The sequence below is a fragment of the Scyliorhinus canicula genome, chromosome 3 (genome assembly GCF_902713615.1).
Source record: "Scyliorhinus canicula chromosome 3, sScyCan1.1, whole genome shotgun sequence".
Taxonomy (NCBI): domain Eukaryota; kingdom Metazoa; phylum Chordata; class Chondrichthyes; order Carcharhiniformes; family Scyliorhinidae; genus Scyliorhinus; species Scyliorhinus canicula.
Genome location: NC_052148.1, coordinates 35614019 through 35628810, shown reverse-complemented (window position 1 = coordinate 35628810; position 14792 = coordinate 35614019). Strand labels below are relative to the sequence as shown.

Below are 14792 nucleotides of genomic sequence, written 5' to 3'. Positions count from 1 at the left end.
ATGATACCGAAGAAAGACAAAGACCCAACGGAATGTGGGTCATACAGACCCATATCTCTGCTGAACGCAGACGCCAAAATACTGGCCAAAATCCTAGCCGAAAGGCTAGAAGACTGTGTACCTGAGGTGGTCACAGAGGACCAGACGGGCTTCGTCAAAGGTAGACAGCTCACCTCGAACATCAGGCGCCTGCTGAACGTGATAATGACCCCCTCCGGGGAGAGAACACAAGAGGTGATCGTCTCCCTGGACGCAGAAAAGGCCTTCGACAGAGTCAAATGGAAATACCTCATAGAGGTACTGGAGCGGTTCGGGCTTGGAACAGGGTTCACCGCTTGGGTAAAGCTCCTATACAACGCCCCCATGGCGAGTGTACGGACCAACAATACCAACTCCCAATACTTCCAGCTGCACAGGGGCACCAGACAAGGATGCCCACTGTCCCCGCTGCTGTTCGCACTAGCAATCGAACCGCTAGCAATCGCGCTCAGGGCAGCAAAAAATTGGAGGGGGATCCGAAGGGGAGGCAGAGAGCACAGAGTCTCTCTCTATGCAGATGATCTGCTCCTCTACATCTCGGACCCACAAAGCGGCATGGACGGAATCATCGCGCTCCTGAAAGAGTTTGGAGCCTTCTCGGGCTACAAACTCAACATGAGCAAAAGCGAGATCTTCCCAGTACACCAGCAAAGGGGGGGGAATTCCGCTACCTGGGGATCCAAATAGCCCATGACTGGAAAGGGATCCACAAATGGAACCTCACCAGCCTGGCGGAGGAAGTAAAAAAGGACCTGCAAAGATGGAACACACTCCCACTCTCCCTCGCGGGGAGAGTCCAGACGATCAAAATGAACGTATTGCCCAGGTTCCTCTTCTGGTTTAGAACCATTCCGATCTACATCCCCAAGGCCTTCTTCAAAGCGCTGGACAAACTTATCATGGTGTTCGTATGGGGGGGGGGGGTAAAAATGCTAGGATCCCAAAGAAGGTCCTACAAAAAACAAAATCCTGGGGGGGGGGCTAGCCCTCCCGAATCTACAATTCTACCACTGGGCGGCAACAGCCGAGCGAGTAAGGGGATGGATCCAGGAGCCAGAAGCCGAGTGGGTGCGTGCAGAGGAGGCCTCCTGCATGGGGACCTCCCTCCGGGCCCTCGCCACGGCAGCACTCCCATCCCCACCCAAAAAACACTCCAGCAGCCCAGTGGTGACAGCCACCCTCCAATCCTGGAACCAACTACGGCAGCAATTTGGCCTGAACAAAATGTCGGACAAGGCTCCCATCTGCAACAACCATAGGTTCAAACCAGCACTGACTGACGCCACCTTCAAAAGGTGGAGGCAGGACGGGGGGTCACTGACAGTCAGGGACCTATACACGGACGACAGGATCGCAACACTGGACGAACTGACAGAGAAATTTCGGCTAGCTGGGGGGAACGAGCTACGGTACCTGCAGCTCAAAAATTTCCTACGAAAGGAGACAAGGACGTACCCACAACCACCACGACAGACACTACTGGAAGACCTACTGGACGCAAGTATCCTAGAGAAAGGGAACTGTAGCGACATGTATGACCGACTGGTAGAAAGGGACGACACCGTACTGGACGCAACAAGAAGGAAATGGGAGGAAGACCTGGGGATGGAGATAGGGTGGGGACTCTGGAGCGAAGCACTGCATAGGGTCAACTCCACCTCCACGTGCGCAAGGCTCAGCCTGACGCAACTAAAAGTGGTACATAGAGCCCACTTAACGAGAAACCGTATGAGTAGGTTCTTCCCGGAGGTGGAGGACAGATGTGAACGGTGCCAAAGTGGCCCGGCCAACCACGCCCACATGTTCTGGTCTTGCCCCAGACTTGTGGAGTACTGGACAGCCTTCTTCGAGGCTATGTCCAAAGTGGTGGGGGTGAGGGTGGAGCCATGCCCGATAGTGGCGGTCTTCAGGGTTTCAGACCAGCCAGATCTATTCCTGGGGAGGAGGGCGGACGCCCTTGCCTTTGCCTCCCTGATCGCCCGCCGTAGAATCCTGTTTGGCTGGCGGTCAGCAGCACCGCCCAGAGCTGCAGACTGGCTGTCCGACCTCTCGGAATCTCTCCAAATGGAGAAAATCAAATTCGCCATCCGAGGGTCGGACGACGGCTTCCACAGAACGTTGGGGGGGGGTCGTTACGGGGGTTTGATGGCTAGCTAAGGCCCAAAACCAAACTAAATAAATGCCAATAAACATGTGCCTCGGCCATATTGGGGAATGTAAAATATGTATGGCGGCTAAAGGGGGGAGGCCACAGTTATTATTACGAAGATGCTTACCTGTAAATATATATGTTAATTTTTGCGTGTTCTTTTTTTTTCTCTCTCTCTAACAATTTGTAATTTGTTCAATATAAACATGAAAACTGAATAAAAAACATTTATAAAAAAAAAATTTGAACTGAGGGGAAGGATGGAGGGATTCTACAATTCATGCACTTTCGAGAAATGGATCACATCGAAAATTAGGGGTGTTGGGGGCTGGGAGGGTTGGTGGGAGACTATGGGTGATTCCTTTTAATGGTGACTATGGGTGATTCCTCTTTGTCATTTGTTTATGTTAACATGCGGGTTAATGTTTGGGGGTTTGGTGGGAGGATGGGACCGTTGTTATTGATATGGGGATTGACATTACATCTGTTACTGATTATTGTTTATTGTTGGGTGTAAATTTGGGAGAAAATGTGAAAAAGGAGAATAAAAAAATATTTTTTTTAAAAAGCTACACATATAGCTGGAAGTACCACATGCAAACTAAAAAATAACAAAGGAATAGAACAAACTAAACAACGTGGCTTCACCATCTTTCACTTCGGTATTGTCGGAGTAATATTCAAATAGGCAATGCAAAGTATTTTAAAACTAATAAAGGAACTGGCTAGCCAAAGACTGAAAATCAGAACAAAAGCCAGTCATTTAAGCTACAATCAAACTATTGCTTCCACGTCAGTGCAAACGGCTTCAGTTACGCAATGAGAAAGCATTACTCTGGAATAAATGCAGAAAATACCAGAAATAGTCAGCTGGTCTAGCAGCATCTGCGGAGAGAGAAACAGAGTTAATGTTTCAGGCCAGACCCGCTGAGTATTTGCAGCATTTTCTGGTTTCGTTTCAGATTTCCGGCATCTGCAGAATTTTACTTTAATGTAACTCCGGGGTGAGGTCGAGAATCCGACTGCCCAACAAATTAAAGTAAGAACGTGTCAATCAGACAAGCCTCACAGCACTGGAGATTCATGCCGGTTATAGCACACTACAGGTACAGGCAAATCCACACTTTTTAATGGACCTATATAATTTAACATTACCAGGGAGCACTGCTCCCACCATGCTCATCAGCTGTGGAAGATGTGGTGCACAGGTACATTTCAATGCAGACTTACCTCCACTGTCTTCCAACACTGGATCTGTATTTTTTTTCCCTTTGACTTTCAAAGCAGCTGTGGGATACGTCACTATTAGTTTACTGTTGTGTTCCTTACGCACAGTTGATTTGCCAGCCCTAGAGTGAAAATAAACACAAATGTTTATGAATTGCAGAACTTCATTATCATCTCATTCTACTCAACAAGCACAATCAAAAAATACATGTGGTGATTACAATTACATGTTTCTGATGGTTAAAAGAAAGCAAACGTCAAACTGCTTCAGATCAGTAACTTTTCTGTGCTTTTTCTAAAAACCATTAATATGAATTTGAAGAAGGTGCAACTCGCCCTAATTTTCTTTATAATTCTCTTTACCCTTTTATAGTTCTCCCTGAACTACATACCTCAGGCATCCAAGAACACAGTCATGCATCATCTTGCACAATTTTATCCTGGAATTAAATCTTCATTCCAAGGTGCTTGACTTCTCAATAACAGCACAGGCCTGACCACAAACTGAAACCAATATACTCACCATGCTAAACTCTGTGGCTCCTTACATCACTGCAGTAGCAGCAGACAGACAGACAAAAGATACATCTGCAAGATGCAGCGCAGCATTTCACCAAGGCTACTTCAACAGCATCTTCCAAACCCACAACCTCGACCAACTAGAAGGTGGAGGGCAGCAGAATCATGGGAACATCACCGCCTGCAAGCTTCCCTCCAAGACCCACACTATGCTGACTTGGGAATATAACAACCATTCCTTCACTGTTGCTGAGTCAAAATCCTGGAACTCCTCCTTTAACAGCACTGTACATGTTTTTACACCACATAGACTGCAGCGGTTCAAGAAGGCAGCTCACTACCATCTTTTCAAGGGCAATTAGGAATCAGCAATAAATGTTGGCCTAGCCAGCGAATCCCACATCCCGTGGAAGAATTAAAAGAGAGGTCACAACCACCGAACTAAGAGTTAATTTGCATGACAATATTGACTCAGTAGGAAGGACTTTTACTTTCTCTCAAAGCAGCTTTCTTTATTGCTGTGTCTCCAAGCTGAACACTATTCTACATGCCTTTAAGAATCCTGCATTCTTTCACTTTTTGAAATCCTCTGATGTTGTCTGCCCACCATCTACTGCTAGATCTCCACCTGCACTGTGCTTTCACTATTCCCACATCCATATCCTGTCTACTCAAAATTTTTCACAACTGGCAGGCCATTTGCAACAGCTGTAAGGCTTCCCATTCTACTTTGACACACCTTCCTGCCGCACATCTCATAATGGTCTCTCCATGAATCCAAAGTTCTTCCTCAATCATTTCCTTGAAATCAGCAACTTCCAGTTTAGCTACACATTGCATAAACAAACTTTAACCCTGAAATTAAGAATGTATCTTTGTTTTTAAAATGAACACCTTGGGATAGATTCTCCAGTCCCACCCGCCGCAGGAATCGTTGCGGGAGGGACGGAAAATTTGATGGACCATTGAAAAATGTGTAGAATTTGGCCAGGAATTTCCAGTCTCAGGGAAGGGGGGGGACTGGAAAATCCCACCCCTTGTTTCTAGAACTAAATTACTCCGAATAAACTGGTGCTTTGTTAGTAATGGTAACCACTGGATTCATGTATTGCCGAATTAAGGCAAATTGCAATCCAGCAGAGATATAAATACTAGCAGAGCTATTAGAATAAATTCCCATGAGTTCCCAGTGACGAAGTTGTAAAAGGAACAAAGATGCAAGGTTTAATTAACTAATTTGTGCTGAACTATTTTTTTAATATAAATTTGGATTACCCAATTCATTTTTCCAATTTAGGGGCAATTTAGCTTGGCCAATCCACCTACCCTGCACATCTTTAGGTTGTGGGACGAAACCCATGCAAACACGAACAGAATGTGCAAACTCCAAACGGACAGTGATCCAGGGCTGGGATCGAACCTGGGACCTCGGCGCCATGAGGTCGCAGCGCTAACCACTGCGCCAATGTGCTGTCCTGTGCTGAACTATTTGACCTCAAGTGGAGCAACTGAAGGGTTGGCATCACATTTACTCACAGGGCTGCTTCCAGGAGACAGCACAATTATCTTTGCACATTGATCCTTGATGAAGTGGAGATCTTTCTGGTGGCAGAAGCTGACATGCTTCCTCGCAGATCCTAACTCCATTTCTATGTTATACCTCCCCAAGCACCTCCTTTACTTGCCCCCACATCTCATTTCTCCATGAATTATAATTCAATTATACCCTCATTTAAACGGGTAAAGTGAAGAAATGAGATTCTTACCAAGATAGATGAGGAACCAAAGGAATGCACAACCGGGGGGGGGATGATTGCAAGGGAGGGGGAGGGGGGTGGAAGGGACCATAGGCCGAGCCAGAAGGTGGCAAAATGTGTATAGTTAATTAAAGGAAGGACAGGATAAACTTTTCTGTACAATAAAGTAAAATTATGCGGTTTAAAAAAATGTATATAGCTGTCCATAAATATGGAAAATGGCAATAAAAAGATTTTTTTTTTTAAATGAGATTCTTCATTATTAAATTTGTTGCTGGTGACCCGAAATGCCATCTTTATAGTTAGTGCCAAGAACATTCTGTGGACTAGCAGGAAAGCAGGAGGAATTGTTTCTGTCCCAAAAAAGAACATTAATACAGATTCTATTCCTTTAATCATTAAGCAACTCAGTGCATCCCTGCTTGTTTAAATTCAAACCAGGCAGGTTGACTCTGATTGGTCATGGTATTGCCTGGGGAATGAAGCAGAGAATGGTTATCGCCTATTTTGTTTTATTGAAACAGGTGCAATGTTTGTAAGTGTTCTTTCTAACTGCTGAGAAGAGGGCTCTATGTATTAATATGGCTTCTGGCACCTGTAAGTGTGCCACAATGCAGGCCTGATTGATCATCTTGAACTGGACATCAGCACGATTCTTTAGCACGCTCAGGGTTATTTGCAAATATCGTCCAATCATGAAATCACATCTGCCATTGGGCACTGTGTTTTGAGTTTTGCAAGCACGGACTGGTTGGGTACAGTCAACACTTTGTCTTCTGTGAACAGCCGAAGAAACATGCTGTTCTCAGCTTCATTCCCCAGGCCAATCTGGGGCTGGTTTAGCTCACTCAGCTAAATCGCTGGCTTTTAAAGCAGACCAGCAGCACGGTTCGATTCCCCGGACAGGTGCCGGAATGTGGCGACTAGGGGCTTTTCACAGTAACTTCATTGAAGCCCACTCGTGACAATAAGCGATTTTCATTTAATTTCATTTCAATCAGAGTCGACCTGCTCGTTTGGCAGTTAACTGGTGCACTCTTCACAGCAATGCCTTGAAGAGTCCACTTGCCAACCAACCAGCACTCTCTTCTCTTGAAGTAGAAATTGTTTTTCCCTTCACTTCTGGTATTCATGTGAATGGTCCTGATGAATGCAAAATGAAAAGCTTCAAAAACATGTGTTTTTTTACAGCAATACTCCAGTTCTGTGCTGCCAAATAACTGTGTGTTAACTGACAGTTACTTCAGGGTTTTATTCCAATGTACAAAGTAATATTGTCCCACATCATGCGGCTGATTCACTTACTTGCAATGTGGACACTTTTTAGATTTCATGAAGTTTTTCCAAAAATTTGCTATTAATTTATCCTTGCAGTCACTCACACTTTTCACCTTGTCACAAAACAGAACGATAAAGAGGATGTTAGTGTTAATATGTTTTTAAAAAGTACTTGAATATACTTATTATCAAGGCAGTATCCGTTTTAAAAATTGCTGGCTTTATCATTTTTCTGAACTTTTCTTCAATTCAGGCCTCGCTTTTCCCAAAGTACCATCTGTTGATATCAGACAAGAATAGAAATTGCTCCGTGTTCAAACAGCTAATCCATAGTTTAAACTCATGTGTAGAAATAGCCACTTGAACAAAGTACTATGGGATTGCAACCACCTTCAGTACACTACAAACACTTCCCATTTATAATGCAGCTTTACTGTAGCAAATCATTCCAGGATAGGAATAATACACACCAGCACAAGTTGAGAAAAGGAGGAAGAGGATTGAAGAGATAGGTTTGCGATCTTCTTTTTCCGAAGGAATCCTGGGCCAGTTATGGGGGAGACAATGAGGGGGATTGAAGAGGTTTGGTTCCTTTTAGGATATAAACTGAATGTTAGGAAGAGTGAATATTTTATGGTTAGCTTTCAGAGGGTGCTGGGTTGGGGAGGTTGCCATTCCATCTGGTGGGAACCAGTTTTTGGTATTTGGGGGTTCAAGTGGTCCAGGATTGGGCGCGACTTCGCGAATTGAATTTTACAAGCTTAGCGAGCAGAGTCAAAGTTGACTTGCAGAGGTGGGACAGCCTCCACTGTCGCTGGCAGGTGAGTTCAATCTATTAAATGAATATTTTTCCACCATTTGTGTTCTTATTTCAATGCCTCCCAGTTTTTTTGCCAAAGTCGCTTTGTCGTGAGATGGAGCGGCTCATAATGGGCTTCATATGGGCAGGGAGAACGCCTCGGATTCGGAGATGGGTCCTTGGCAAAGTTATAGGAAGGTGGGAGGGGTTGGCGCTGCCAAATGTGATGTATTATTATTGGGTGGCCAATGCTGAGAATGTGTTGGGGTGGTTTTGAAACCAGAAAGTTAGAAAGTTAGTTGGGTACGGATGGAGTCAGGGTCATGACTTGCCTGGAGGCCCTGGTGACGGCATTCACGCCGTTTTCTCCAGCAAAGTATTCTGTGAATCCGGTGGTAGACTCCATGTTGAAAATATGGCATCAACTGTCAGCATTTTAAGCTGAGGGCAGTCTCAAGGTGGGCCCATATCTGTCGGACCCATTTGTTTGAGCCACCGAAATTGGATGTTACATTCGGGGAGTGGAAAGGTAGGAGGCTGGAGAGGGTGAGGGATCTGTTTTTGTATGAGCAGTTTGTGAGTTGGGAGGAGTTGAAGGAGAAAGCAGGGATTGGGAGATATTTCTAGATTTCCAGGTGCGGGACTTTGTTCGGCAGGCACTTGGGACTTTCCCGGAGGCAACATCGTCTAGCGTGCTGGAAAGGATAATCTTGTGCGCAGGGCCGGAGGAGGACAGCACCTCTGGGATACGTGGGCAGATCATGGGGGAAGAGCGGGTTTCGGTGGATGAGGTGGAGGCCAGGTGGTAGGAGGAGTTGGGACCCATTTTGGAGAGTTCCGTAGGGTGAACGCTACGTCATTCAGTGTGAGGTTGAGCGTGATATAGCTCAAGGTGGTGCTTAGGGCGAGGATGAATCGTTTTTTGAGGGGGTCGAGGATAAGTGTGAGCACTGCTCAAGACGGCCTGTTCAACATACGTACATGTTCAGGTCCTGTCCCAAGCTGGTGAGCTTTTGGGAGAAACAGCAGCTCTTTTCTTTAATCTTTCATGGTATCTGGGCGTCGCTGGCAACGCCCTTGAATTGAGTAGCTTGCTCGGCCATTTCAGAAGGCAGTTAGGATTTAAATCCATTGCTGTGGGTCTGGAGCCCATGCAGGCCAGATCAGGTAAGGATGGCTGCTTTCTTCCCTAAAGGACATTAGATAATCAGATGGTCATGACAGCAGGGTTTCAACAGCAATCGATGACAACCATCACCAAGACCAGTTTTCAATTCCAGTTGCCATAGTGGGATTTTAACCCATGACCCCAGAGCATTAGCCTGAGCCTCTGATTACTAGTCCAGTGACATTATCAGTAATTTCCATAGAATCCCGATAGTGCAGAAGGAGGCCATTCGGCCCATCGGGTCTGCACTGACCCTCCGAAAGAGCACCTACCTCAGCCCACTCCCCCCACCCTATCGCCGTAATCACCCCTAACCTGCACACCTTTGGCCACTAAGAGACAATTTGGCATGGTCATTCCACTTAATCTGCACATCTTTGGACTCTGGGAGGAAACTGGAGCACCTGAAGAAAATGTGCAAACTCCACACAGTCACCCAAGGTTGGAATCGAACCCAGATCCCTCGGGCAGTCAGTCAACAGTGCTAACCACTGTGCCGCCGTGTCCACCCCCTTGCTTATTACCCAAATTTCTATTCGGGGCACTTCACTTTCTTACATCGTACAGTTGAAATTATGGAACGTCTTATGGAACGCCTTCTAAAAAGGTAATGGGCACATTGATGAATGTCTGCAACGGCAATGTTTATGGTCAGTTTTACACCTACCGGTGAAGCTTCATGATTCACTTGGTTATTCAGCACAGTTTGTGTATGTTCATTCAGTGCTGCCTGGATTTCATCCATTGTGGCCTTAACATTTTTCTCCAACACCTGCAGAAAACATAATTATATCAAACCATCATTTAAAACAGTGTTTTCCAAACTTTTCTTCTGGCGACCTACTTTTACAAAATGGCCAACTCTCACAACCCACACCACGTGTTGGCATATCTGTCTAATTAAATGTATAAAATTGTAAATAATTTTTTTATTTTCTGTTGTTATTTGGAGATCTAAATAACCTGTAACAGAAGGTTTTGAAGATCTTTGATCACAGACTCCTGGGTGTTTGAAAGGAGGAAGTGAGGCAATTCTTGGAAACATGCCTGGATTTTGGGCTGATGGGGAAGGAAGGAGGCGCACCATTGATCGCAAAGACAGTCTCACTGACAGAGCAACGGATCTCAGAACGTGAGCGCAGAGCAGCTCCCCATTTTAAATATACATCAAACCCCTTATGCACAGGCAGCACAACTTTAAACATAGATCTGATTGACAAGGTTAAGAGTAACAGAAATTCAACCAACACCGACTACGTTAATAATAACAGAAATTCAAGGTTCATTGACAATGGTAACAGTGGCAGACATTAAACATGCACCTGATTCAGAACATTAACCCTGAAGTGGATCTCTTAGCGTGATCATTGGCTCCATGCTGCCTATGAGCTGTGCTTGAACAGATACATTTCCCGCCCTGATTGGATGGATTGAGTTCCCAAACCCACACCCGTCGGCCCAGAGCTGAGTTCAGAATTGGGCAAACTTGAATTAGTTTCGTAACAATGAACCAATTGAAAGGCAGGAGATCCCCAAGGGTACACAGGAATTATCTGCTAAATCTTTTATTTGGGAGTACTCTTTTAAAAATATTTTATTTGGGCTACAAGCTGCTGACTGGGGTACTTATGGAAACATATTCCAGCAAGCAGTCATTTGGTTTTGAGTGGGAGATGCAAGCCTGGAAAGAAAGTGTGAAGCACTACTGGAAACTAACTCTGTGCAGTATCTTGAAGAAAGAAATTTAAGGATAATTGATGTTTTTCTTTTAAACTCTTCAGTTGTCAGAGCAGGTGCTGACTAACCTGGCCGATCAGCTGCACAGAAACGGGAGCTGCTGCGGAAGGTCGTGTCTGCGGTGACTGTAACAGCGCCCCAGGGAGGCAAGAAAGTCCATGGCAGGGCAGCACGGTGGCTCAGTGGATTAACCCTGCTGCCTCATGGCGCCGAGGTCCCAGGTTCGATCCCAGCTCTGGGTCACTGTCCGTGTGGAGTTTACACATTCTCCCCGTGTTTGTGTGGGTTTCGCCCCACAACCCATGATGTGCAGGCTAGGTGGATTGGCCACGCTAAATTGCCCCTTAATTGGAAAAAACGAATTGTGTACTCTAAATTTATTTTTTAAAAAGTCCACGTCACAGATTTCTACGTCAGCCTCATGTGGTCTTACACTGTACTGCAGCAAGAATTTACCCAGAGGAAAATGGGAAAAATGTCAGGCAATCTTTGGGGATCATTTTTAGAGACCTTTTGGTGACCCATTTTACATCATCCCACAACCCACCCATGGGTTGCGACCCCCATTTTGGAAAACACTGATTTAAAAATACTGAAGATGCACATCAGCTTCCCTCTCTTACAATCTTCTCAGCCCTCATTGTTGTAATGCAGGCAAACATGACAATCAATTTACTCACTGCAAGGTCCCATGAACAGCGATAAATGATAAATTATACTTTTGTTTAATTCATTCACGGGATGTGGGCAGCACTGGAAAGCATGGCAACCAATGACTGGCTACATCTCCCACTGCCTTGGGAAAGTGGGCAGCATAATCAAAGGCCCACCCGGGTTATTCTCTCTTCCAACCTCTTCCATTGGGCAGGAGATACAAAAGTCTGAAAACACGCACTAACAGATTCAAAAACAGCTTCTTCCCTGCTGTTACCAGACTCCTGAATGACCCTCTTATGGACTGAACTGATCTCTCTACCTAACTTCTCTACTGAGTAGTACTACAGTCCGTATGCTTCACCCGATGCCCGTGCCTATGTATTTACATTGTATATTTATCGAATGTCCTATGTTACTTCACGTATGGAACAATCTGTCTGGACTGTACACAGAACAATACTTTTCACTGTACCTTGGTACACGTGACAATAAACAAGTCAAAATCAAAATGGTGAATCAGCTTGGAAAGAGTTAAGAAATAGTAAATCAAATCAAATTATTCCCAATCCCTTAAATGTCCTTCAGAATGAGGTGGTAACCACCTTCTTGAATCACTACAGTCCTTGTGGTACAGGGACACCGACAATGCTGTTAGGGAGTTCCAGGCTTTTGAGCCAGCGACAGTGAAGGAATGGTGGGTGATATATTTGCAAGTCAGGATGGTGAGTGGCTTGGAAGGGAACTTGTAGGTGGTGGTGTTTCTCTCCAGCTTTGACAAAGAGCCATCCAGACTCAAAACATTAGCTCCGTTCTCTCTCTCCACAGATGCTGCCAGACCTGCTGAGATTGTCCAGCATTTTCTGCTTTTGTTTCAGATTCCAGCATCCACAGTACTTTGCTTTTATATTACTGTAGGTGGTGGTGTTCCCATGAATCTACTGCCCTTGTCCGTCTGTGCAATAGAGGTCATGGATTGGTAATGTGCTGTCAAAGGAGCTTTGGGAATGGTAGTTTGGTGGCTACGTGAAATGAACTAATAATTCAGAGCCTGGTCTAAAGATCCAGGGACACGAGTTCAAATCCCATCACAGTAGCCACGGAATTTAAATTCAACTAATTATTTTTTTAAAATTTCCAATAAAAAGTTAGCATGAATAATGGTGGCCATGAAACCGTCGGATTTTCGTAAGACACCATCTCATTCACTCGTGTCTATTCTGGGTCTGGCCTTTAATGCAGACCCACACCCAGTCTGGAACCACAGTAAGCAACTCAGTTAGACTTTTTCATGGTGGTTTTATCTAGTAAAAAACCTGTTTTAGTGGTGTTGAATCAGATATAAACATTAATCAGATCAAAGGAAAAAGACCGTATTCGTCATCAGAAATTGCTCGGGGATCTATTATATCCATGTAAGCATGCAGATGGGAGTTCAACTTAATGTGTCATTCAAAAAGATGCCACCTCCAACAATGCAACACAGCTTTAAAACTGCCCTAAAGTGCCTGACTAGATTCTCTACTCTCTGGTAAGAGGTTTGAATCTTCGATCTTCTGAATCGGGTGTGAGAATGCTGCCTCTGAGCAAAAACTGACACTTCATCAAAATAATAAACTGAAACCTGACAGGAAAAGAATGATCATGCAATCACCGAGATGAAACTGTTCGCAATTTTTCAACTGAATATCAAGTACCCCTCACCTCATTCAGTACTTTCTCCAATTCATAAACAGCATCAATAGCTCCAACATCTACGACTTGCAATTGATTTAATGCCAGGTACACCATTGAACGGGGGCAGGTCAGCAGATGGCAATTCAAACAGGAGCCTCTTATCATCAGATAAAGTTTCTGCGCAGAAAGGTATATGTTTAAAGACAAAAAAATTATCCTTAGAATAACACAGAAGAAACCATACCTTCTATCAATTCAGATCCCACGTCAGAACTGCACAGGTTTTTTAATTTTCCATTATCTCAATACAATCAGAACTTAATCCTTTGAAGAAATTTGAAACTCACACCGAAACAGGGTAAGAACAAGGTGCACAGTAGTTAGCACTGCTACCTATGACGCCGAAGACCCGGGTTCGATCCTGGCCCCGGGTCACTGTCCGTGTGGAGTTTGCACATTCTCCCCATGTCTGCGTGGGTTTCACCCCCACAACCAAAGATGGGCAGCTTAGGTGGATTGCCCCACACTAAATTGCCCCTTAATTGGAAAAAAATTGGGTACTCTTAAAATTTATAATAAAAAAAGAAAACAGTGTAGGAAGACAAGCTAAAATATTTAACATTGACTCAAATTTAAATGAATGCCATAAGCCAGTTAATTTCACAATACAAAATTGTTGCAATATTCATTCATGTGCTAGCCCTGTAAAATAGAGCTGAAGTCCAAAATTAAGTATTTCCTATTACAATCTCCAAGTGCATTTCTGCCCTTAACACCCTTAAAATCGTGGAGAAAAAGGAACATTTTTGTCTAAAGTTTAGCTTGGTATTAGCTGCTTAAATTCGATTGCATATGAAAGGTCAACAAAACGCTACTCTTAAAAATTAGGTTTTGACTTAACTCGATACACTATTGCAGTGACTGCACGCTTAGTTGCCAGGCTATGAGGGAGAAACCAAATCGCTCAATTCAAATGCAAACATCCGACATGATTATTTCTGACACGTGTCTGATTGGTAATTTCTTGAAATTTAAATTCTCCTCGGTTTAGTTACTGTTTCAGTGGGTTCCAAAAAAAACTTGAATTTTTCAGTCCACTTCATCTCAAACTATTGATACGGAGTGAGGCTTGCTGGAATCATCAAAGTGAATAGACCTGAAATGTTAAATCATCTTCTCATGGGCAATTAGGAAGCAGAGTTGGCATAAATGAGGCAGTTTCCAGCTGGCAGTTAACTGTATATCAATTGCAGTTAACCATATGTTGTTGAGGGTATTGACTGGGTTGTTACATGAACACATATAAAAAGACACCTATGTCACTGCAGTGTGGTTGAATTAAAGGTACATACTTGTAATGTTTCATTCTGTGAATAAATCTAAACTGAGTAAATATTGACTCTGGTTTTATCCTTTACCAACTGGTTATTTGACATAACAAGCATGCTGTAACTGGTGGAGTCTGGCAAGGATTGGTGAAGGGATTCAGCTATTTATAACTAATATGAATGACTTAGACAAAGAGATCGAGGATATCCTTGTTTGATGATGATACTGTACAACACTAGGTGGAGGACAGAGAGAGGTTGCAAAGACACGATAGACAGACAGTGAGTGGGCAATGAGGAGTATAATGTGGGAAAGCATGAGGTTATTTTTGCTTGTTTGTAAGAATTGAAAAACAGAATATTTTTAAACGTGTAAATTTTTAAAAATGTTGATGTGCAGAGGGAATTGGGTGCACTTATCCAAATTACAAAGTACAGCAAGCAATTAGGAAATGGCAGG

General features: G+C 44.1%; 1 protein-coding gene across 1 annotated transcript in view; it reads right to left on the bottom strand.

Moving 5' to 3' along the window:
- Positions 1 to 14792, bottom strand: part of polr1a (RNA polymerase I subunit A) — a 148972-nt gene that overhangs the window by 131004 nt on the left and 3176 nt on the right. Inside the window, exons 3-6 of the mRNA XM_038793303.1 lie at positions 13032 to 13181; positions 9604 to 9708; positions 6997 to 7082; positions 3419 to 3537 (exon numbers count right to left, since the gene is read on the bottom strand). Of these exons, the coding sequence (XP_038649231.1) occupies positions 3419 to 3537; positions 6997 to 7082; positions 9604 to 9708; positions 13032 to 13181 (460 nt within the window). The remainder of the gene's footprint in view (positions 1 to 3418; positions 3538 to 6996; positions 7083 to 9603; positions 9709 to 13031; positions 13182 to 14792) is intronic.